Below are 20999 nucleotides of genomic sequence, written 5' to 3' on the forward strand. Positions count from 1 at the left end.
AATAGTAGAAGAAGAAGTAGATGCGGAAGTAGTTCTGCTCGGTTGCTAACGCGTTAGCATGCTGTGTTGATGTAATTGTTTTCTCTTAACGGTAAAAATGAACAGAATGATTAAACCTCCGGACTTTGACTCGTATGAGATCGAGGAGCCGAGCGACGAGGAAAGAGCCTCCAGCAGGTACTAGTTAATTTCACGTTTTGATTTCTTTAAACTGTGTTTCTTTAGCGCCACGAGGCTAATTGTGGCTAGTTAGCGGAATGCTAACATGTAAACAAACCGGCTTTGGATAGATGAGCGGTTTTCTCAGCGTGTTAAATGTTGTTTAAACCTTTTAAACATTTATAAATTAGTGGCAGAGTTGTTCTGTCGGTGAGTTATTATTTAGATAAACGCCGTATTTAATAGTTATTTGTCTTAATAAACAAGTTAGGTAGGAAGAGGAATCGGAAAATCAGGAAACTTTTATTTATAAAGCATAATATTTAAATATTTGTAGAGCGTCTGAGTGAATTCAGAAGGCAGGAAAAGTTTCTTACTAAAACAGTAGCCATTTTAAGGTAAAGTTCCCTTTGTAAATATTAAATTTAGAGTCAACAGATGCAGACATCTTTCATTTATTTAGTGCCAGAAGTAGGAGACTCTTGGGACGTAAGACTTTCATTGTATGGTTTAAACCTCTGTTTTTAACGAGCATATGAGAATAAATCTCTTGAATGGGCTTCAGGCAGGAGCGTATGAGTTTGTTGTCTGATAATTATCGCCAGGCGAACGCGAGGAAACGTCCTGTGCTGTGTTTCAGTTCGGAGGATGAGCTGGAGGTGCTGCTGAACGGGACGTCGGAGCAGAAGAAGAAGCTGATCAGGGAGTATCTGACGGGGGAGAGCGAGTCGTCCAGCGGGGATGAGTTTGAAAAGGAGATGGAGGCTGAGCTCAGCTCCACCATCAAGACCATGGAGGGAACCTGGGGGCCGGCAGCAGGTAACACTCACCTGTGTCTGCACAGAGTTTAGTCTGGATATGACGCATGACATAAATGTGGCTGAACTCAACGCTGGTTTCTGGTGGAAACATGTCAGACTCAGACCAGGGATGTTATAAACAGTAAAGAAACAACTCTGCACAAACCAACATGGAGTCAAACGAGACCTGTTCAGACCTCACATTTATATCAGTGCCTGTGATGATTAAACTGTTTAACTCTCTTTACACACTCCTGATGAATCCATGTTTATTGTTCAACAGAATCCTCAGGAGGAGGAGGAGGAGGAGGAGGTGGTAGTGGGGGTCCTGGACTTCCTGACCCTCGAATGTATGACAAGATTTACTTTGACTCCGACTCAGATGAGGAAGACACACCGAGTAAGTGCTGTGTGAAAATGTGCACAAAACATCAAAACACATGAAATGATACTGAGTCTTGTGAAACGTCCTCCGTAGGCAGCTCCACCGGTCGGAGGCGGAAACAACGAATCATCCCGACCAACGACGAGCTGCTGTACGACCCCGACGAGGACGACCGGGACCAGGCCTGGGTGGACGCCAGGAGGAGAGGGTAGGACAGATTAGGTTTGATTCAGCCTTCCAGACGAGACGCAGGACTCCTCCTGATGGTTGCTCGTTTGGTGTGTGCAGGTATAACGCCAGGAAGCGACCTGCGGCAGCGCTGCGCTCACGGCCGCGTCAACCTCCAGCTTTACCCAACAGCGACGCCGTTCTCAACTGTCCCGCCTGCATGACGACGCTCTGCCTGGACTGTCAGAGGTGAGGCTGGACAGGGTCCCCACTGAAAACTGGAACGAAAAGCAGCAGGACACCGATCAGTGTCATAGTTACTCCAAGCATTATTTTTAAAAGATCAGATCGGCGTCTGGCTTCAACCAAGAATGATCTTTAGTTATTATTTATGTTTTAGGAGCAACTTTAGGACATTTAAGACCAGATCAGGACAAAACAAATGGAACAGACACCAACATAGTCCATGTGTGCATGTTTTAAACATAATACCGAAATAAAACATGGTAAAAATCAGCTTTTTAAATGCATCTCTGATCCGTTTTGGGGCGAACTCTCCTCCATCTTTATTTTACATCACTCTCTATGTCACTGAATGTGTTCGTTGCTTTGGTCGCTATTAAATAAGACGCAGTTTAGGAGAAAATCTGTCTCAGGACGAGACAGGAAGGAGATTCTTCTAGCAACTAAACCAACAGCAAGAAGGAAGGTTAAAAGGACGATGACGCAGGTTCAGAAAGGACTGTTCATTCATCAGCTGGTCAAAAGTTTAGGACCATAGCTCAAAACAAACCTATCCCAGATCCATCTTATCTTATCTTATCTTATCTTATCTTATCTTATCTTATCTTATCTTAACCTTCTTCAGATCCAACGGTGGAGAACAGGTGGTGGAGTCAGTGGTAGATGATGGAGATGAACAGGTTCCTCCTCGCAGTCTTTAACTTTATAAAACTCATGTGAACATCCAGGACCGATGCAGAACATGCCTCCTTTAAGTGGTTTTGTAATCCCCTCTGGATTTCACCATCAGTGTTAAAACTTCTTTAAATGATCAGAACTACGTTTAGTGTCTTTAATATCCAGGAGAACTCAGGGTTTGTTGACGTTCACTGTTCGTTTGTCTTTCCTCCGTCCAGACACGAGAAGTACCGCACACAGTATCGAGCCATGTTCGTGATGAACTGCACGGTGAAGAAAGACGAGGTGCTGCGTTACAAAAGCGACCAGGAGAAGAAAGAGAGGACGGGGAAGAAGAGGAGGAGGAGAGGACAGAAAACAGAGGCACCGGTGGATGAAGCTCCTGAACCGATGCCAGCGGGGATGGACGCCGACGAGGTTTACCACCCGGTGCAGTGCTCCGAGTGCTCCACAGAGGTCGCTGTGTTCGATAAGGATGAGGTCTACCACTTCTTCAACATCCTGACCAGCCACTGCTGACACTTTCTTTTTTTTTTTAGCCTTTTCACTTTGTGTGCAGCTCCTTGACAGTTGCTGCATTTAAAGCTGCTACAGTCGATATATTTTTCTTTCTTTTTGTTTTTTTTTATTAATAATGACGGAGAGCGAACCAGAGCTGGAGGAGAGTGAATGTTGGACACTATGAACACGTCTCTGAATAAAAGTCCTTTATCTCGTGTTGCCAATGTGTTTCTGAATGAATCCTTCAGAAAAATCACTATCACATTTCACCTCCACGGTTCCTACAGTTCTGGATCAGGAGACAAGTGTGAAACCTGAAAAAGCTCAAAACACTCCATAAAAATAATGTCTGAAGTTAACCTGTGTACATGTGGTTAGTGTTAGACACTTTATATCCCTGGCAATAATTTAAATGAGATATTTTATTGCTAATCTGTTTAAATAAACATTGATATTTTATCCTTTGTTTTACATCACATGAGCTTTTCCTCTGAGATTTTGATAACATGTTTATATTTTTGCTGGGACTCTAATAATGCAGAAAGGAACATTTATTAAACGTTAAATGATGGAATAATTAACCCTATTATTTACCTTTGGGCTCAGTTTGACCTCGTTCAGTATTTAACATCTAAATATATGATTAGCTTTTTTATTTTGCTTCATATTTAAAGACTTTTCCTAATTTAACGGAGACTGACACAAACATAATACATGTTATTATTCATGACAGTACTTTTTCATACCAAATGTCACAAATAACAAATATTTGTACTTAGAAATAATATAAAGACACTTAAATATTAACTTAATGTTTTCTGGAGTCTCTCCTGCTTTACTCCTCTCGTCTCGTCTGTCGATACTTCTGAGAGACTGCACTGATCTCCAAACTACAAACAACATGGAACTGATAAACTGGTCTCTTAACGACATTGACAGAGTTTTTGCTGCTGGAACGTTGGTAGCTGGCTACACGATGGAGGCGTAGGAGAGACGGGTCGTGTGTCTGGCGGTTCTTTCCGTGAAGGACATTGAAGACATTTATCTATTCAGAACCATGATCACAGGTCTTTTGCTGATTGGATTAGGCCCTGATGTATCGAGGAAATCAAAAAACGGAGACAGCTGTCCAAAGCCCCATAAAGCTGCCCGGGATGGTTGGAGCGATGGGCAGAGCTGTTGGTGCTCAGACTGTGGCTATTCAGAACTTGAACCGCAACATGGATAACATCTTGGAGAAGCTTTCGGCTTTGCAAAGGGAAATGGAAAAATTCAGAGGCCAGAATGGACAAACAGAGTAGTCGTGCAAAAGAATGCGTCTACTCGCACCAAGACCAAACAGTCCCAGTCTAATCTGGTTTTGGCGCCTTCACACAGCACCAGCCTCGGCCAAGGCTGCTGCTGGAACAACAAGTCTCCAGAAGATCATTGCAGTGAGACGCTCTTGTTTTCCTGCCCCACTCCCACAGACGCCTGCTGATAGTTGACTCTGTTTGAGACACGATCAAGGTCGTCTCTGGACTGAGGCACCAAGATTGTGATTCTAGACGAAGCGGCTCTCCAGGCCTACGCAGACACACACATATGGACAGATATACGATCACACCCCTACCCCCCCATCCAACGCCTTCGCAGCTTTTTACCCCCTCGACCAGCGCCCGGTGGCTGCAGGACCAGTCGGCTGCTTGGTTGCGCTGGGTTTTACCTCTACCTTGCTCCCTGGTGCAAGTCCTGAGTTTTCATGTTTGTAAATCGTACTTATCATGTTGCTGAGGTTTGTTTCATGTTCCCACTGTTCTCCTCACAGGACCAAAGTGTGGGGGTTGTTTTTTCTCCTCCTCTCTCCTCACGTCACTCTACATGTCTCTTTTCCATCCCTGTCTTCCTGTCCTGTCCTGTCTGCCCTCATTTTGTGTATGTATAGTGTATGTATGTTTCGTATATGTATGGACGGGTTGATGGCTAATTCCGCTGGTACTTGTACTAGTGACATTAAAGAGTTTTGACTTGAATTGACCTTAAGGATAAAAACTGTTCCTAGAAGTTTGAAAGTAGGACAAGAGAAAACCTGTTGTGCGACTTAACAAGGCGACCGGTCCAGTTTGAAAGTCCGGAAGTGGGAACGCCCCATGTTTACGTAATGTACATAATATACCTAATATACGACATGTACGTACTGTACGTGATAGCGTCACGGTGGAAGGCAGAGCCGTGATTGGCTGAACGTTACCTTGTGATAGAGCGTCACGCCGGAGTGGAGAGATTAGCATTAGCGCAGGTAGCTAACAGGGAGGAAGTGAACGAGTTGTCGTAGAAGTTGGGACCATGGCTCTGGGAGACTGTTGGAAGCAGTTATCGTGGTTTTATTACCAGTATCTTCTGGTGACGGCGCTGTACATGTTGGAGCCCTGGGAGAGGACGGTGTTCAGTATCCTTTTAAAAGTTTCCCTCCGTGTTTAAAAGACACGAGCTAACATGCTAACTGTAGCTGGAACACAAGGGTGGCTTTACCTAGATTAACATCAGCTGAAAGATTTACTGTGATTTAACGCTTATTGTGCTGTTTTATGTTAATGTTAAAGTTATTCACAAATGTTCTTTAGCTGATGACAAATTCGGGAAATAAACCGTGAACGTGTCGGTTTCTGTTTTATTGGAAGAGTGAAACATTTAGCGAACTAGCTACTGTATCTGAAGAAAACTTGTGTTTATAATATAATTAAAGGGCGTTTTTCCTTTTTTAAATGACGCCGAATTTAACAGTCACCACATCCTTTACGGATTAAGCATCAAATTTGTTTCTACGAAGTCGGAATTGTGCGTGAACGTCGTTTAAAAACGTCGGATTTTAAACGGTGTGTAAACTGTTTCCCGCTGGCGAAGGAGGCAGATATATGTGTAAAACCACTTTTAATTCACGTTTAGAGAAGATTTCACGCTTTATTATTTTACATGTGTACATTTTACTTTATGAAAAAAACAAAAAAACCCACAGTAAATAAAGTGGTGTCGTTTAAATGAGCTGTACCAGAAAACCAGTCATATGATGACCACTCACCAGTTAATACATGTCACATGTGATTATTTTATTCTTATTATGAACAATTTAAGGCTGATTTTAAAGCGGGGTTCCCTTGAACCTGTCCGTTAGTAATAAGGTGTGTTTGGCTGCACTTTGACCTGATGATTCTGTCCGTATCCGGTTGTGTCGCTTCCCCTGAGGGGCAGGTGTGGATGAATTAGTCACGGGTTGTGTCATTGAGCTTCAGTTTATTATCAACCTGAGTTATAATCTGATGTAAAAAGAATGAAGTGGCTGATGAGAAGATTGATTTTTGTCTGGCAGATACGAGAATCTCTTGATAAAATAACAAAAACAAAACATGTGTGAGTTTAAAACAGAGAAAGAGATGTAAACTACACCTCCCAGGATGCATTTCAGTTAAACAAAAAACAAGCACCTATCTACAAGTTCCTGTGTTCCCACCGGGTCTTAATTTATTGAATTAATAATGTCTCCAAATCCATCCTCAGCCAGAACTGGAGATCTGATCTCAGTCTGTGTCTGAATCAGCAGCAGCGCCACCATGTGGTCAGTAGAATATTGTATCAGCTGCTGCCTCTGATGGATCTCTACCTACCACTGGACCAGAACCAGGACCACATGGTCGTTGTCTTCAGGAACAATATGGAAAGATTCTCACACATTAAGCTCTTCTTTATTTCTGACCTTAGTTATTCTGGAGGAGGAATGATGTAAGAAGGGAAGGAAGGGAGTGTAGGAATGAAGGAAGGAAGGACAGAAGGTTGTAAGATGGAAGGAAGATAGGAAGCAATGATGGAGAAGGGATAGAAGAAGAAGGGAATGAAGGTGGGTTTAATGTGACCCACGTGTCTCTGCAGTAACACGAGCTGGTTCTTCCTGAACTCCTCCTCCTCCTCAGACTCTCTCCTGGTGTCCGTTGCCGGCATGGCCGTCTACACCGGCTACGTCTTCATGCCTCAGCACATCATGGCCATCCTCCACTACTTTGAGGTCGTCCAATGACAGCGTGACTCCGCCTGCCACTGCCTTCCACGGTCCTACTTCCTGTCTGTCCACCGACCACGCCCCCCTCCCCGCCCACCGCGTTAACCTGAGGGCGGGGTCTCTCTAGTCCACTTCATCCAGGGAGTTACCGGGGGCTGAATTATGGGGACGATGTCTGGCCCCGTGGCTTCATCCTCTGGGAGGCTGAGCTTGGTTCCTAGAGGGTCTGATCATGTGGACGGACGCTGGACTCGTCTGGTTTTAAAAGATGTTTTAAGTTGGAAGCAGCGAGTTAAATGTGATCGTCATATGTGAATGAGACGAGGGCTGGGCTTCAAAAATCTCTTCTTTTCCAACTCTTCTCCGTCTCCTTCACCCTCTGGTGATAAATCTTTACGTCCAGGATATAAAAAGTCAGAAGTTGAGGAACCTGAGGGAGAAGAAGGAGGAGACATGAACCTCTGGACCACGAGGACGTTAGTTTGGAGGGAATATCTCTCACACACGGTGAATTATGTCTAAATGGAGCCAGCCCTCGAACACGACCTCATGAATGTGGATTTTTTTTAAAAAAAATGTTGAGATTACAGAAACATCAGCCCAATATTAATTTATATATGTTTATTTTAATCGGGGGAATCCTGGGGAGGGATTAAGAAATGATCAAACGTGTAAAAGTATTAGATGTAAGCTTCACTTCTTGGTTCCTCGAAGTTAAATCAAACATTAAAGTGTCGTTGAACCTGCAGACGCATTGAAATAAATATTTCCGGGGTTATTTTTTAGTTTAGTTTGAACTCTTGCTCGTTCCAAAGTTTGTCCATGTTGTGAGTAAATCTGGAATCGACCGGTCGTCTGCAGAGAGTCCAGCTCCAGGTTTGGACTAACGGGACTTTTTCTGACTAGTTGAGACGTTTTCATCGTTTCCACGTTGTTCTGGATGTTAATGAGTCCTGTCTCTGTCCTGATTAAACGTCCTTTTACCGACAGAAGCCTTTAATATTGATGCTCCGCTCTCCTACTGCCGCTCGTATCTCCTGGATAATTGTGACTGTTTCCTGTAAAGCGGCGTATTTTTCTCAGCTGTGTAAATACTCTGGTTTGTAAACATATTTGTAAAGTTTTGTAGTCAGACTTGTTTTTTGTGCGTGTGCGAGCTACTGATGCTAAATACTGTTCTATATAACTAAGATTATTAAAGGGATATTTCACTACACAACGTTTAAGTGTTGTTTCCTCTGTAGTCGCTGGTGTCGGCCACTAGATGGTAGCGTTAATTTTACAGCAGAGTAAGAGACAAACAGGGTGAAATAAAATAAATATTCTGAAGACACAATTTTTTATTTTATTTTATGGCTTTGTTTAGGATTTATAGGAGAGACGGTTCATTGGTGCAGGACAAGAGAAGATGATCTGTCAGTTTATCAACACAATTAAATGAGAATAAAAAGAAAAGGGTTTTATTTAATATCAGCTGCTTTTCTTTGTTATGAGGTAAATAACTTTGAAGGAACATATTCTCTTCTACTCTATGAAAACATGAAAAATACCTAAAGATTTCTAGACTTAATATATGTTGGTTCTGTTTAAGAAGATTCCTATATGTTATTTTAATATTTCTAGACTAGAAAAAAACGTATATTTATATATTCTCTGTATTTATGCCGTATCTAAAGCTTATTTATTATATTTTTGGATAAAAACAATAACATGAAGGTCTATATTTTCTCTTGATTGGACGAATATATAGTTTTACTGTCTGAAGATTTCTGTGTTTCTGTTATTTTATATATTTATAGACTAGAAAAATCCTTCCTTCCTTCCTCCTCTCCTTCCTTCCTTCTTTCCTCCTCTCCTTCCTTCCTTCCTTCCTTCCTTTCCTTCCTTCCCATCTGGTTCCTAAATCTGGATCATGTCTCCATGTGGTCCTGGTTCTGGTCCAGTGGCAGGTAGAGATCCATCAGAGGCAGCAGCTGATACATTATTCTACTGACCACATGGTGGCGCTGCTGCTGATTTACCTCTGGGTGGATGGTGCAGGTGGGATCTCCCTGACCAGGACAGATGTTGATGTGAAGCAGCTTCATTATTTTTTAGATTTATTGAGCAAATCTTCAACCTTTACTGATGCTGCATTAGTTTTGTGGTATTTTTGTGGTATTTTTGTGTGTTTTTGTGTGAAGTTTTGTTCTGGCCTCGTCCTGAACACGTGAACTGAAAGAACTCAGGATGCCTCACGTCTTTTCCAGGAAACTGAACCACTGTTGAAAGGACTGGTGTGAAAATAATCCCAAACAGACATCTACTGATTATCAGACATCTGCAGCTTCAGCTGAACTTCCCTGAGTCAGCGCCGCCCTGCAGAATAAATCAGATGAACTCTGAAGTTCACCTCGGGCATTATTCCTCAAATTACAGCACATTCAGCCTGTGCCAAGGAGCCGTTAACTTCCTTCTGTTTCTGGCAGCTGTTCAGACAGGAAGCCGAGGTCTGGTTACTGGTTAACTCACACGATGAAGCTGTTCTCACGTACACAGCAGCAGCTGCTGGAGTTTGAACCGACGACGTGGTCAGAGGCACAAAAACACACAAGTTCTCAGTTCTGACCCGATGGAGACTCAGAACCTTAATATCATCAGACCCGGATCTGAGGAGGAGTTTTCCTGTTTTTGTGCCTTTAAATGACGCTGAGCACCAGAAAACTATTTAAATGATTCACAGCAACATGGATTAAAAACTAAAAATATCTGAATACATCAGCGGATGTGAAACAGAAATGAGTCTTTGGTCTGAGGGGGAATAATGATGCGAAGCTGCTAAGTTAATGTGTGAAGTTGTTCTGGTTTTACAGTCAGAGGTTCATATGTGCACAAAGCGTTAGCATCATCTTCATTGTTTCTGCCCTCGTGAGCCACTAGTATCATCATCACTATTAACTTTGACTTCAGCGTCGCCTTTAGCTTCGTCACGACTGTTTCCATTCGCCTCAGCTTTGTTTTTCATTAGCATCTCATCAGGTTAAGGACCAGGAACCAGATATGAGAAATTCATTCATCTGGATTTAACTCAGGAAAATTAAAAGACGTAAAAATTCAACAACAGCCACAAAAGTAAAATGTGTTGTTCTGCCCTACATCAACACTGGGGGTAGAACTTATTACCAAGTGTTTCAATGGGAGCCTTATAAAGGGTTAACAGTGACATTTATTAAAATCTGAATCCATCTGAACACGTTAGCTGATTTTTATCTCTGTGTCCGAGAAACAGAAATAAGTCTTTGACCTGAGGGGGAAGCCGTGTTTACACTGAGACCAGTTTTCAGCCGGTCCTGATTGGTGGTGGAGGGTTGAGTGGCGGTGGTGGTGTTGCTGATGAATAGCGCCGGGCCGTGGCAGAGCTGGCATCGCTTCATTCACGTCGTCATCGTTTCATGTGGCAGCAGGAAGCCGGCGGCTGTGAGCTGCCTCACGTAAGCACACATTCCTCAGAAACGAAGCTCCAGGACTCCACACGTCTGCACCGGCCGCCGCTTCACAATCACTGACACCTTGTTAAGAGTGGAGACATCAGATACAGCCGTCTTTATTTCCCTGATGACCTTGAATGCAGCAGGGGCCATAATGAAACTGAAACGTTATAAAAACATTGGACCTGGAACCAAATTGTATTTTTCCTTTAATGTATCGACTGTTTTCTGATTAGTCATTGAATCCTTTAGTTAAAAACTAAGTGATAAACTTTAGTCAAACATGTGTCTGTGAAGGTTCCCAGTCACCCAGATCATGGTTTCACCAAAAAGTGTTTTTTTTAAAAAAAGAAGCTTTTTTGGAGAAGATGTTTCTTCAGTTCTCAGGAACTGGAGGGAAGTTGAGGTTTAAACCAGTTTCTGGTCCAGTGAGTTCCTGGTGGGTCATACCCACAGTTTCCTATTCTGCTAAAATTTAAACGTTTTATTCAAATATAATCGTAACATTTAGTGTTGAGAGTCACTGTTCATGCACATGTGAACCATTAGCATCACCTTTAGCACTGATTTTATTTTCCTTGATTTTGTTAAATTAAATTAGATAGATACATTATTTATCCTAAGAGATAAATATTATTAGCTTTGCCTTTAGCATCACAATTAGCATCGCCTTCAGTGTTTCCATTAACATCGCCACTAGCATTGTGATTATCATCGACTTTGTTATCATCACCCTTAGCATGTTAGGAATGTTTTAATTAGCACCTCCTTTAGCATCACCATTACCCTCACCACTAGCAGTGGGCTTTGTCATTAGCATCACATTTAACAGTCCCAAACGTTAAAGACAGTGCTACCTTTTATGCTTCCATTAGCATTGCCTATATCAAGGCTTTTTGCCATTAGTATTGTCTTAAGCATCACCATTAGCATTGCATTTAGCATCACCATTGACTTCACCACTAGCATCGTATTTAACATCGCCGTTAGCATTTCTCTTAATGTTTTTATAAGCATCTCTTTCAGCGTCTCAAGTAACATTTCCATTAACAGTTAGCTTTTCCGTTAGCATCTCCTGTAGTGTTGTCATTCCATTAGCATCTGCTCTGCGTATTTTGTCATTTTAAACATAGACCATATATAAATATGGACGCCACGTCTCCACTTCCTGTCATTGGTCAAACTGGCCTTATTTTCCCAGAGATACTATTTTTTAAATTCTGTCATGGTCCCCTTATACGAAGTGGTTGATTTTGGTCTCCATTATGTCACTTCCTGTTTCTATAGCGTCAAATATCGAACTTAAATGAAACTTATCCAAAAAATTGACACTTGAACATTCATCACCATTATATTAACTACCCAAAATGATAGACACCATCCTTGAAAAACCAAATTATTCGACGAGTATAAGTGTTAGTATTTTAGCTAATTAGTTTTAACTAGTGTTTAAATTTGTCCCAAGTTTGGTCCGTGGAAGAGGCGGAGCTTATGACCTGTACCGCAGTCAGCAACCAGGGGGAGCTCTATTTGCTTTGGCTTCACTTTAGAGGAGCTGCTGCATATTTATATACAGTCTGTGTTTTTAAACTACAGGTTTTTATTGTTCTCCATCAAACACATGTATGTGTCTGATAGTTGCTTCTGTTTCATTTCATCGTTATTCACCTCAGACTGGATTTAAAAGTCATTGTTGTTGTATGTTATCAGTATCATCAGCTGATCCGCTCGCACTGTTTACTTCCGTGTGGATGTGTGCGCTACATGCGTGTCCTGGGCTGCTCAATGGCGGCGGGCACGCCCAGTGCGCAGGCACGAGGCGGAGCGGCCTCAGCTGTGTTTGTTTTGAACTCGTTTTTACTTTCTGTGAGTCTGGAGATTTATATATATGTATATATATATATATATATACACACACACATATATATATATACTTAGTGTAGTAGTAGTATCTACTGTCTACGGGGCTGGCGCTTTATATTGTTTCTCATTAATATATGAATATATGTAGTCGTCTATATTATGGAGGAGGTGTTCGCCATGTTGTCAGGTTAGAAAACAAAGTATTCTTCGGTGACCATGCCCCCCCCCCTCCTCCTCCTCCTCCTTCCTCCACCCATGCAGTGAACATCACATCCAGCACGTCTCACACTCCTCTCACGTCAAGCTGAAAGCAGCAGCACAGGAAACACATTCAGTGTTTGAATCTGTGATAAGAGATAAAACGTTAATCGTTAGTCCTCTATGCATCACACACTAAATAAAAAGACAGTAAATAAAGCAGGAAATAAAACCTAATCTCTACAAATAGATCATATGAATGTTGATTTGTTTATATCACGTGCAAATATGTCAAAATTATGAATGTGGCCACAAACTAAACTGAGTTTGAACCCCAGATCACATATATATACATGTAAGTAAATTAAACTAATGTTGTGCTTTTATATTCTATTATTTTATTCTTTTTTTTATTCACTATAAATTGAAGTTAAACTTTATCTTATTCTACACATTTGCAGCCGACAGTTTAAAGACAGCAGATAAAAATAGTTCCTTCAAATATTTAACATATAATATGAATCCTTCAGTGATGTCACATGTAATTTATGATACAATAATTATTATTATATTTGAGGAACTAAAAGCGGTAAAAGTAATATTGTCTTTGACTTATTATTAAAACGTCAACATATCTTTAATAAGAAAGATTCACAGAAAACAGTTTATGCTCTTATTTGTTCAGAGATGTCTGGTCTCTTATATATCTGAGACAGTTTATACTGTATTTATATATGTTGTATTGTTTCTACTCCTATATATTTGTTAAATAAATAGGAGTAAGGATCTTAGGCTGGATATTGGGAATATCTACATATACCCAATATATCTGAGATTTGATCTTATATTTTCCTAACTTCACATCCCTTTTCACTTCACTGGTTTTTAATATCATCTCACTTCTGTGATTAAATTAATACCAGAGTCTCATTAGATCGACTGGCTCCTTTTGTCTGGTTTCAGTGACCATCAGCTGATCCATGTATCGTGTGTCTGTGTTTTATTGTGAAGTCTCAGACCGGATGTCGTGTGTGTGTGTGCAGCCTGCAGACTTGACCCTGTCAAAATAAAAGCCGAGGACGTGAGCGTGGAGGATTCTTCTGACAGCTGTTCAGCCTGCGCGTGTCTCCTCCACAGCTGACAGCCTCAGCCTCACCTGCACCTGCTCAGCAGCTGATCGGATCCGTGCCCCCCCAGACCCCAGTCCCCCCCCCAGCTTGGTTAACATGCCTTTCATCGAGCACGTATCAGACTCGGACCTGGAGCGCTTGGCTCTGGAGCGGGTCGTCCCGGCCCTGCTGGCGCGCGGCTTCCACTTCGTGGACGACTTCCTCGGGGAACTGGCCGGCGGCGTCGTCCTGGACCAGGTGATGGAGATGCACCGGTCCGGGGCTCTGCAGGACGGCCGGCTGGCCGGCTCCGTTAACGGCGTCCACCGGAGGAGCATCCGCGGGGATAAGATCGCCTGGGTGGGCGGCTCGGAGCGCGGCTGCGAGGCGATCAGCTTCCTCCTCAACCTCATCGATAAACTCATCTCCATGTGCGCCAGGAGGCTCGGGAAGAAGGCGATCCGGGAGAGGTCCAAGGTGAGAGACTGCGTCCAGACTGGCTGAGAAACGCATCATGACACGTTCAACACATGTTTTACTTCTCCCACAGCAGATACATCAGATACATGATCAGATCATTCATTAACTGTTTCATCAGATCAGATCTTTTAAAGCTCTTTCTAGTGCTGAGTCCAGCTCTAAAATAAGTGCAGACTGTGTCACCCAGGTTTAATAAAACATCATGTTTCAGGTTTGTGTTGTGATCAGACTAGTTTCACTTTAAGTCAGACAGATGAGACGATGTGATGTATAATCTAATGCATTAATTAGTGCATTTAAACTTCTGTTTGGTGTTTTACTCCAACTCTTAAACCGAGGTTTAAAACATGATCAATCATTTTTAGTTTTAAAGGATAAAATAAAATAAATGGGGGAAATAAACTCAGTACTGGGACGACACGGACCCCGTCAGGGCCTCGAGCCAACGCTTGAGAAACCAGAGCTCAGCTCAGGAACATGTTCCTCAGATCTTAGGTTGGAAACAGGAACTAACTGGAGAATCAGAGCCTCATTTATACATTTATACGTTTAACTGGTAAATCTCCAGCTTCAGCTCCTCCAGCAGCGTCACCAAATATCCACTCTGATGTTCTGATGTTCTGATGTTCTGATGTTCTCACAGCCAGAAGCATCTGTGGGAGGAGCTTTCTATCAAATACATGATGCATACATAATGTCTGGCCACTTCATTAGGTACACGACAACAGAAAGAACAGAGCAGACTTCACTGCCATGTGCAGATACAGGTGCATTTAAATGCTTGTACAAAGTTCAGTGAGTTCAGGCTTCTTCTACAAAATAAACATTAACATTTAAAATCTTTAAAAAGCAGCAGAGGCAGAAATAAATGATCAGTGGAACCAGCTCTGCTGTGGGTTCTACTGGTTCGGTCCGGCTGGTGTACCTAATAAAGTGGCAGGTCGTGTTGACCTGCAGATGAAACTGATTGAAGTTTAAATTCAGACCATTTGCATTAATCTAGTTTCACTGGGAGACATTTAACTTTAATTAAATGACAGCTCTTTCTGGCCAAAACATTAGTACAGCAGTGAAAACAAACCTCGGCCTCTAAAGATGAATCCACATCTGAGTCATTAGAAACTAAATCTGAACCAGAACCTGCATGGACCAGGTCCAGACCAGGACTGGTTCCACTGCTGTACCTAATAAAGTGGCAGGGAGTGTATTTGTCTCATTGTTGGTCCACGTGTTGATGCAGAAGTGAACATTCTCACGTACACACTCCCTCACTTAATGAATTACTCACTCGCCCACACACACACTCTCTCACAGTTCTGCTTATCTGTGTGTGTGTGTGTGTGTGTCTGTGTGTGTGTCTGTGTGTGTGTGTGTGTGTGTGCGTGTGTGTGTTATCAGATGAAACCAGGTCACAATAGTTTGACGACACTAACAGAAAATCTCAGGGTTGATCTTCATGGATTTAGGTTCATTTCATTTCCACCTTAAAGAACCAGATAAAAACTCTTTTAAACGTGAAACGTGGATGAAATGAACCAACGTGAACGCGCAGCTTCATTAACACGATTCATCGGAATAAAGACAAAGAAGTCAGTTTATTTTGAGCACTATTGACCTGACACTTACGAGCCAGAACATTAGGACCACTAGTGAAGTGGTAGAAGTTTTCGATGCGTTCAGGAACCACAAACATTCTGTTACAGCAGAACTCAAGACTCAGAAACACAGAAAATACACAAGTGATATGAGCTGTTTTCTGACGTCCTGCTCCTCCTTCCTAATCTCTGACTCTTTATCCGTCACTTTGTTCACAAAGATCTAAACACGAGTGAAATAAGACACGTCTCCGTCCGTTTGATGCAACTCTTAAAAAAACAACTTCCTGTTGGATCGGTCGCAGCCTCACGCTCCACACGTAGCTCTGTCATTAAACCGTCAGCTGGCTGGAAACCTGCCAAACACCTCCCCCTCCTCCTCCTCCCTCCTCCTCCCCCTCCTCCTCCCTCCCTCCCTCCTCCCTCCTCCCTCCCTCCTCCCTCCCTCCCTCCTCCCTCCCTCCTCCCTCCCTCCCTCCTCCCTCTCCTCCCTCCTCCCTCCTCCCTCCCTCCTCCCTCCTCTCTCCTTCTCTCCAGCAGAGATAAGATGAAGCTGAAAACAAAAAGGCGTAAGAGGCGTTTTGTTTTCAAGCTTTTTTTCCACAGTTTATTATTTCCTGTCTGGCTCCGCCCCCCCACACGTCTCCTCCACAGACCGTAGGTAAATACGTTCACGGTTTCCTGCCACTGGCCGATCTGACCCTGTTTTCCACTAAATAAACAGAAACAGAAACAGAAATATGAACAGAAATATAAATCTAAACGTGGAGGCAGGCGTCCAGAGAATCTGCCACCACATAAAAATGACTAATGAAGTCACATCTGTTTTATCACTAATCGTCATCACTTTATTACGTCACCACATTTTATCTTTTATTTTATGGAAAATAATAAGTTTTTTAATCCTTTATATTTGCAGACGCGTTTAACGAATCCTCCTGAAAACTAAGGAAGTTTTGGTATTTTTGAGCAGGTCTGAAGAAAAACATTGATGCGTTTTATTTTTCATCCAGGGAATTAGATGAAGGTCAAAGGTTAAAGTGTTTCTGGGCGAATTACAGACGTTTAAAGGTGACGACACATGGAGCTGATTTGTGTACGTGCAGCTGAAGTCGTTGGTTCGCGACCACAAAAACATGAGAACTATTGGCTAATACACACACACACACACACACACACACACACACACACACACACACACACACTTGTTTTAGTTTTAGACTGATGTAAAACTACTTTCATAACTTCAGACTGGATTTCATTCACTGACGTTAGAGTTTATGTTGTTACTGTGTGTTTATTGCGGTTGTGTTGTTGCTGTGTGTTTATTGTGTGTTTATTGTGTGTTTATTGTGCGTGTGTTGTGACCTGGTCTCTGTGTGTGTGTTGTTGCTGTGTGTTTATTGCAGTTGTGTTGTTGCTGTGTGTATGTTGTGTGTTTATTGTGCGCGTGTTGTGACCTGGTCTCTGTGTGCGTGTTGTTACTGTGTTTATTGTGTGTGTGTTGTTGCTGTGTGTTTATTGTGTGTGTGTGTGTTGTTGCTGTGTGTTTATTGTGGTTGTGTTGTGACCTGGTCTCTGTGTGTGTGTGTTGTTACTGTGTGTTTATTGTGTGTGTGTTGTTGCTGTGTGTTTATTGTGTGTTTATTGTGTGTTTATTGTGTGTGTGTTGTTGCTGTGTGTGTGTTGTGTGTTTATTGTGCGCGTGTTGTGACCTGGTCTCTGTGTGCGTGTCCCTGCCAGGCCATGGTGGCGTGTTACCCTGGAGACGGGGCGGGTTACGTCAAACACGTGGACAACCCGAACTGTGACGGGCGGCGCATCACCTGCATCTACTACCTCAACAAGGACTGGAACGCCAAGGTGCGTTCAGGGACCTCTGCTCCTGTGGGATCTGGGATGTTTGCGTCCAGGTTTGACAGGTTTTGGTTTTGTCTCACCAGGAGCACGGCGGCGTCCTCCGCATCTTTCCAGAGGGGAAATCCTACGTGGTGGACATCGAGCCGCTGTTTGACCGGCTGCTCTTCTTCTGGTCGGACCGGAGGAACCCCCACGAGGTTCAGCCGTCCTTCTCCACCAGGTAACAGCTCACTCATCGCCCTTAAAACCCGTTTTATTCTGGGGCTTTGAACACAGCGGGAGGATCTGCTCTAATGCTTTTAGTGTCTAATGTTCTAATTCTGAACTAATTTAAAGTAAATAGAATCAATCAGTTAATTAAGTTAAATAAAAAGATAAATAATATTGTGAAGAATCATTTTAGTTCAGTGACAGAATAAGAACCTGAGACTAAACCTTAAATATTTAATGAACTTTTACTAACGATGAACAGAAAGAAACGTGTGATTTCATCTCCTCTTCCTGTTATTTCTACAACTTCCTCCTCGTCCTCTCTTCCCGTTTCCCTTCTTCTTTCTCTTTTCCTCTTCCTTCCTCTTCCTTCCTCCTTCACCATCTTCATCACTCACTCCTCCTCTTCCTCCTCCTCCTCCTCCTCTTCCTCCTCCTCCTCCTCCTCCTCCTCCTCCCTTATTGGACCGTCTCCTCGTCCAGTTATAACTCAGACGCTCTTCTTTCATTTTATTATCGTCATTATTTCATATCACACATTCAGGTCCATTTAAATTAAACCACTGACACGTTAGTTTTTTCTTCTTCTTCTGTAAAGAGACAAAATTCCTCCAGTTTCTGATGATTTGGCTCCACCTGCTGGAGAGAGCGTGTAGTGACTTTATGTCTTTAATTTTATTGGTTGTTAAATAAACTCAGTAGGAAGTGAAGCTGAATGACACAGATATAAATGTAATTAAGTTCTGAGAGTTGATCTGGTTGTTGCAGATACGCCATCACCGTCTGGTACTATGACTCTGAGGAGCGAGCGGAGGCCAAGAGACGCTTCAGAGACCTGAAAGGTAAAAACCCACAGCAGCTCACAAAGACCTGATTTAACAAATGATAATAACAAAAACAGGCTGATTTAAACGTGTCAGGGACTATTTTCAGCAGCGGATGAATCACTGCTGAGGTTCTATGTGGGATCTTCTTAGTGAAACTAATTAGAGCTGCAGCACGAAGACGTTTTATCCGTCTCCACAGGAACAAAGATACAAACAACACAGACTTTCAGACTTTTAGACTCGTTTAAAGTTACTAATAAACTAGACTAATTTAAACTGGTTTCAGACATTTTTAGACTGATTTTAGATTAGTTTCAGATTGATTTGGTTTGAGAATGGATTTAGAACAGATTCAGACTAGTGTTGAGCTGGATTTAAACTAGTTTGAAACTGGTTTCAGACTGGTTTTAGATTAGTTTCAGACTTTTAACTGCTAAACTAAATGTTTCAGTCGTGAACCGTCTGAACAGGAAGCGACGCATCAGATGTTGGTTTAGAAACTTCTGAAAGATGCAAAACGTCTGATTCAGATTCCAGCAGGTCAGCGTTGGTCAGAGCTGATTTAGTGACGATGAAACGCTGGAGAAGCAGCTTGTAGTCGGATGTTTACAGGAAGGAGCTAACGTTAAACTCTTGTGTGTTTCAGCCTCAGTGAAGCAGGGAGACGGTTCAGCCTGTCGTGAGGAGACGTCGCCTCCTGCTGTTTGACTTTCTAACTGCAGCCGAGAATTTGTTGTGGCTCTGAAAGCTTCTGGGAAAAAAGGCTGAAAGAAAAGCAGAAAAAAAAGAAGCGTCGCTCCGTCCTGGTCTTCGGAGGCTTCGCGGGATTTTCTCCCCCTCAGTCCATGAACTCTTCGTTTCCTGACCAGCGATGAGTTCAGTGGCCGACTGCTGCTCCGGATTTCTCCCGCTTCTTTCAATAAATGCTGATCTGCTGATTTCTGCCGAGGAAAAACTAAAAGCAGCAGAATGAACGTTTTTAAAGCTTCGCCTTCAACTCGCTGGAGGCAGAAAGTCTCTGAGGTTCAGACAGAAGAGACGAAGACTTCGCTCACTGGTCTGGAGACGGAACAAAGGAACAGAGAGGGTGAACCTTCATTTAGTCTGGATGATGAATGATGTCATCCATCCCTCCATCCATCCATCCATCATCCATCCCTCCATCCACCCAGACTTTAAATCTGACCTTTATTTATTTTTCTGGTTTCTCAAGTTTGGTTTTAGACTCAAAACTAAATTTCAAATTAAAAATCAAAAGCTATTAAATTTCCCTCTGTTCCTTTAATGCAGGAGAACTCCGCTAGTTTTTAAATCCCTTTGGTAGAAAGAACATTTCTCTACACAGTGAAAAGGGTTCTAGTTTCCTTCCACAACATTTCAGAGTCTGTTTACAGCTGATGGAGTCGAGTCCTGATCTTCATGTTCATGTTAATGAATAATTAGACGTGAACTCTGACCAGACTCATGTCACTGATTCCACGAAGCAGCAGATTTAACGAGAAACAGGAGAGAAGATGTGAGAGGATGAATAATTGATGCTTCTCTGAACCGTTATTGAGCTGAAACTAAAACGTTCTCAGCAGAACCTTTAAAACCAGACGGAACACTCACTGAGTGTGAGTGTGAGGGGCGTGGCTTTCACTGCTCAGTGTCTGGTGGAGACTTAACGAGCTTAACGGGTTATTGGGTTAACGATGTTAACGATGTTAACGAGGCTTGTTCTTATTTGAATGTTCTCTTTGTTCATGACCTGTTGAATAAAACCTGAGTTTTTAAAAACAATCTGGTTCCTGAGTCTGTTAATGTCTCACGAGAACAGATATAGACACACACACACACACACACACACACACATAAACACACACACAAAAACTCACATATACAAACATATGTATATAAACAACATAGAGAACCACAGAGAAACATAGAGAATCATAGAGAACCACAGAGAACCACACAGAAAAACATAGAGAACCATAGAGAACCACAGAGAACCACACAGAAAAACATAGAGAACCATAGAGAACCACAGAGAAACATAGAGAACTAGAGAACAAGCATAGCGAAACACAGAGAACCGCAGAGAACCACAGAAAAACATAGAGAACCACAGAGAATCATAGAAAAACATAGAGAACCACAGAGAACCATAGAGAACCACAGAGAACCACACAGAGAACCACAGAGAATCATAGAGAAGCATAGAAAACCACAGAAAACCAAACAGAAAAACATAGAGAACCATTGAGAACCATAGAGAATCATAGAGAACCACAGAGAACCACACAGAAAAACATAGAGAACCATAGAGAACCACAGAGAACCACAGAGAACCACAGAGAATCATAGAGAAACATAGCGAAACACAGAGAACCGCAGAGAACCACAGAGAACCATAGAGAACCACAGAGAACCACAGAGAATCA

The 20999-nt window shown here is 42.4% G+C and overlaps 2 protein-coding genes across 2 annotated transcripts; both read left to right on the forward strand.

Annotated features, from left to right (window-relative positions):
- LOC125023907 (e2f-associated phosphoprotein) lies at nucleotides 1-3153 on the forward strand. Its single transcript, XM_047611474.1, has 6 exons — nucleotides 1-177; nucleotides 800-978; nucleotides 1243-1359; nucleotides 1438-1552; nucleotides 1633-1761; nucleotides 2652-3153. Exons 1-6 carry the CDS (start codon nucleotides 98-100, stop codon nucleotides 2950-2952), a joined length of 921 nt encoding a protein of 306 aa, XP_047467430.1. The 5' UTR covers nucleotides 1-97; the 3' UTR covers nucleotides 2953-3153.
- A 10398-nt stretch (nucleotides 3154-13551) lies between these two features.
- On the forward strand, nucleotides 13552-20355 carry egln3 (egl-9 family hypoxia-inducible factor 3). The gene is made up of 5 exons (XM_047611927.1): nucleotides 13552-14078; nucleotides 17420-17539; nucleotides 17620-17756; nucleotides 18515-18588; nucleotides 19220-20355. The coding sequence occupies exons 1-5, from the start codon at nucleotides 13719-13721 to the stop codon at nucleotides 19279-19281; spliced, it is 753 nt and encodes a 250-aa protein (XP_047467883.1). The 5' UTR covers nucleotides 13552-13718; the 3' UTR covers nucleotides 19282-20355.
- The last annotated feature ends 644 nt before the right edge of the window (nucleotides 20356-20999 follow it).

The sequence above is a fragment of the Mugil cephalus genome, chromosome 17 (assembly GCF_022458985.1).
Source record: "Mugil cephalus isolate CIBA_MC_2020 chromosome 17, CIBA_Mcephalus_1.1, whole genome shotgun sequence".
NCBI classification, from domain to species: domain Eukaryota; kingdom Metazoa; phylum Chordata; class Actinopteri; order Mugiliformes; family Mugilidae; genus Mugil; species Mugil cephalus.

What these genes read in the sequence shown, in the direction of transcription:
- egln3 (XM_047611927.1), top strand. Translation starts at nt 13,719, where the DNA reads ATGCCTTTCATCGAGCACGTATCAGACTCGGACCTGGAGCGCTTGGCT. An exon ending in CAGCCGTCCTTCTCCACCAG is followed by an intron (nt 17,757 to 18,514) that starts GTAACAGCTCAC and finishes TGGTTGTTGCAG; the next exon opens with ATACGCCATCACCGTCTGGT. An exon ending in ACGCTTCAGAGACCTGAAAG is followed by an intron (nt 18,589 to 19,219) that starts GTAAAAACCCAC and finishes TGTGTGTTTCAG; the next exon opens with CCTCAGTGAAGCAGGGAGAC.
- LOC125023907 (XM_047611474.1), top strand. Translation starts at nt 98, where the DNA reads ATGAACAGAATGATTAAACCTCCGGACTTTGACTCGTATGAGATCGAG. An exon ending in AGATGAGGAAGACACACCGA is followed by an intron (nt 1,360 to 1,437) that starts GTAAGTGCTGTG and finishes CGTCCTCCGTAG; the next exon opens with GCAGCTCCACCGGTCGGAGG. An exon ending in GTGGACGCCAGGAGGAGAGG is followed by an intron (nt 1,553 to 1,632) that starts GTAGGACAGATT and finishes TGGTGTGTGCAG; the next exon opens with GTATAACGCCAGGAAGCGAC.